Source organism: Numida meleagris, chromosome 27 (genome assembly GCF_002078875.1).
Source record: "Numida meleagris isolate 19003 breed g44 Domestic line chromosome 27, NumMel1.0, whole genome shotgun sequence".
NCBI classification, from domain to species: domain Eukaryota; kingdom Metazoa; phylum Chordata; class Aves; order Galliformes; family Numididae; genus Numida; species Numida meleagris.
In genome coordinates, this window is record NC_034435.1 from 4,043,218 (window position 1) to 4,045,531 (window position 2,314).

The 2,314-nt window shown below is 60.3% G+C and overlaps 1 protein-coding gene across 1 annotated transcript; it reads right to left on the reverse strand.

Annotated features, from left to right (window-relative positions):
• MPV17L2 (MPV17 mitochondrial inner membrane protein like 2) lies at window positions 378-2,025 on the reverse strand (the record flags this gene model as incomplete). The annotated part of the gene is given in 5 exon segments (XM_021378336.1): window positions 378-1,051; window positions 1,134-1,262; window positions 1,352-1,428; window positions 1,536-1,697; window positions 1,802-2,025. Coding segments are annotated over 5 exon segments (585 nt in total). The 3' UTR covers window positions 378-1,003.

The following is a 2,314-nucleotide window of genomic DNA, read 5'->3' on the forward strand; positions in this document are numbered from 1 at the left end:
CCCCCCCCCACCCCTCGGTGTGGTTTCTCTGCTTGTGAATATCACTTTTCGAAGCTCTTATTTAAAGGTGAAGAACCAAACGCACGGGGCTGTGGCCGCTCGGCGCAGCTCCTCGCGTGCCCGTATAGCGACGTGCTTCTGTGAGACTGTGAATACGTGGATATTGCTATAGCAATGACTGCCCCGGAGGTCTTGCATCCCCCTATTTATTTCTCCTGGAGCGCTGTGTCTTTATTTTACAGGTTTTTCCCTCCCCCCATCCCCTCGCGGTCCCGTGTTCCTCCCTTCCCCCTTTTTCCTATTTTTTGTGAAGTTTACTTATGGAAGAGTTACACTGTACTGTACAAATGTCAAAAGTGTCAAAAAAAAAAAAAGAGTACAATTTCCTAAAAATCACTGTATTAAAGAAATGTTGTGAAGAAATAAATCGATGCTGATCAGGAGGGGCTCCCAGTTCTGCTGTTTTTGGAATTGACATTTCCCCAGCTGTGCTGTGCTGGGGGGGCTGGGAGGCACGATTCAGGCATTAGAAATGATCTGAGGCACACGGAGGCTGGAAATGAATCAGGTCCCAGGTTGGGGGGGAGGAGCATTGCTCGGTGCCTGGGGGGGGCAAGGCTGGGATTTGTCACCTTGGCACCATGGATACTGCCACGGCGGATGCGGTGGCAGTGAGAACCAGTCCCAAATCCACCAGCAGCGCTGAAACCCAGAGGCAAAGGGCCCCTGGAAGCGTGGGGTGGGGGGGGTGGCAGCAGGGGACAGGGACTGAGGCCAAACGTTGCTCCCCACACTGGAATATATGGAAAGCAGCGCCTTCACAAGCGGATTCAACAACCCCAGCCCCCTAATTGCAATCAGCAGATCAATAAATCAGCAGGATGTGCATGGGCTGCAGCCCAGCTGCAGCTGTCTCTCCAGTGCTGTCTGCCAGGACCTGCTGCGGGGTCACGGTGATGGGCAGGAGCTCCTGAAAACGTTGGGGTCTTCGGGAGCAGCCCCGTCACATCCCAGCACTGCGCTGCTTCTCAGCACTGGAGGCTTGGCTGGGCTGAAAAACACCAGAAATGGGGCTCGGGCACTGCAAGCCGTGCCATGCTTCGGCCATGTGGGGCAGCGGGGCTGGTGCTCACCCTGTGCTTGAGGTAGGAGAGGTAGGTGTCCCAGCCCAGCGTCACCGTGTTGACGTACGCCACCCGGTACGTGGGGGGCACAAAGAGGAAGTTGAGGAGCTGCGCCGCCGGCCACACGCACCAGTCAAGCTGCAGGAGGGGATGGAGGGAGCGGGGGGTGTTGGCTGCTGGGCCGGACGCCCACAGGAACACGGGGAGGAGCAGAGGGGTGTGCTTACCTTGTAGAACTCCCAGAACTTCTCCTTCAGCTCCTGCCAGCTCTCCTCCAGGCTGTGGCCTTCCAGCGTGCCCATGCCTGTGGGACAGATGGTGTCAGTGGGGCTGGCAGTGGGTGGCCGAGGTTGGGTGTCACCCTGGTGACGGGTGCCACTCCCGTGCCAGGCGTCCCCACGCAGAACTCACCCAGGAAGTACCACACTCCCAGGACGGGCGATGCCACCACTTGGTCAATGAGCACTTTCTTCAGCACCGTCCTCATCCCCCGTGCCGGGAAGGCGTTGTCCAACCACAGGTACCAGAAGTGCAACATCGGACCCATGCTGCAGCCCACGGCGAACATGCGCCCTGCAACGCGACACCCGCTGCATTATTGATACGACCCCGTAACCGGAGCCAGCACCCCCCCCCCCCCCGGGTCAGCAACGTGGAGCGGGATCGCTGCTGCTCACCTGTGCGCGCGGCCTGCCGCTGGCCCTGGGGCTCGTGGCGGAGCTGCCAGAACTGCTGCAGAGCATCGCCGGTCGCCAGCAGCGTGCCGCAGCTCACCGTGTTGGTCAGCAGCAGCAGGCGGCCCCTGAACAGCGGCTGCAGCAGCCGCCAGCCCTGCGACAGCATCATGGGGTGGGGGGGCACAGATCTCCTGCCCTGCACGGCCCCGTGCACGTGGTCAGCCCTGTGTCACCACAATGAGGAACTTATTAAACCCCCCACACCCCCTCTGAGCCACTCTGTGCCCCCCCACGTTCTTTATATACCCCCACGCCCTCCCCCATGAGCCACACGTGCCCTACAGTGTCCACCCCCTCAAGTAACTAATACACTCGCCCCGAGATCCCCGTTAGCCACGCTGCGCCCTCCCAGACCCCCCAGGTAGCCATGAGTCACTCCGCGGCCCCCAGTGCCCCCCTCCAGGTGCCCTGCATACCCTTCCATTTCCCCACTGGACCCCCCCGCCATTCCAA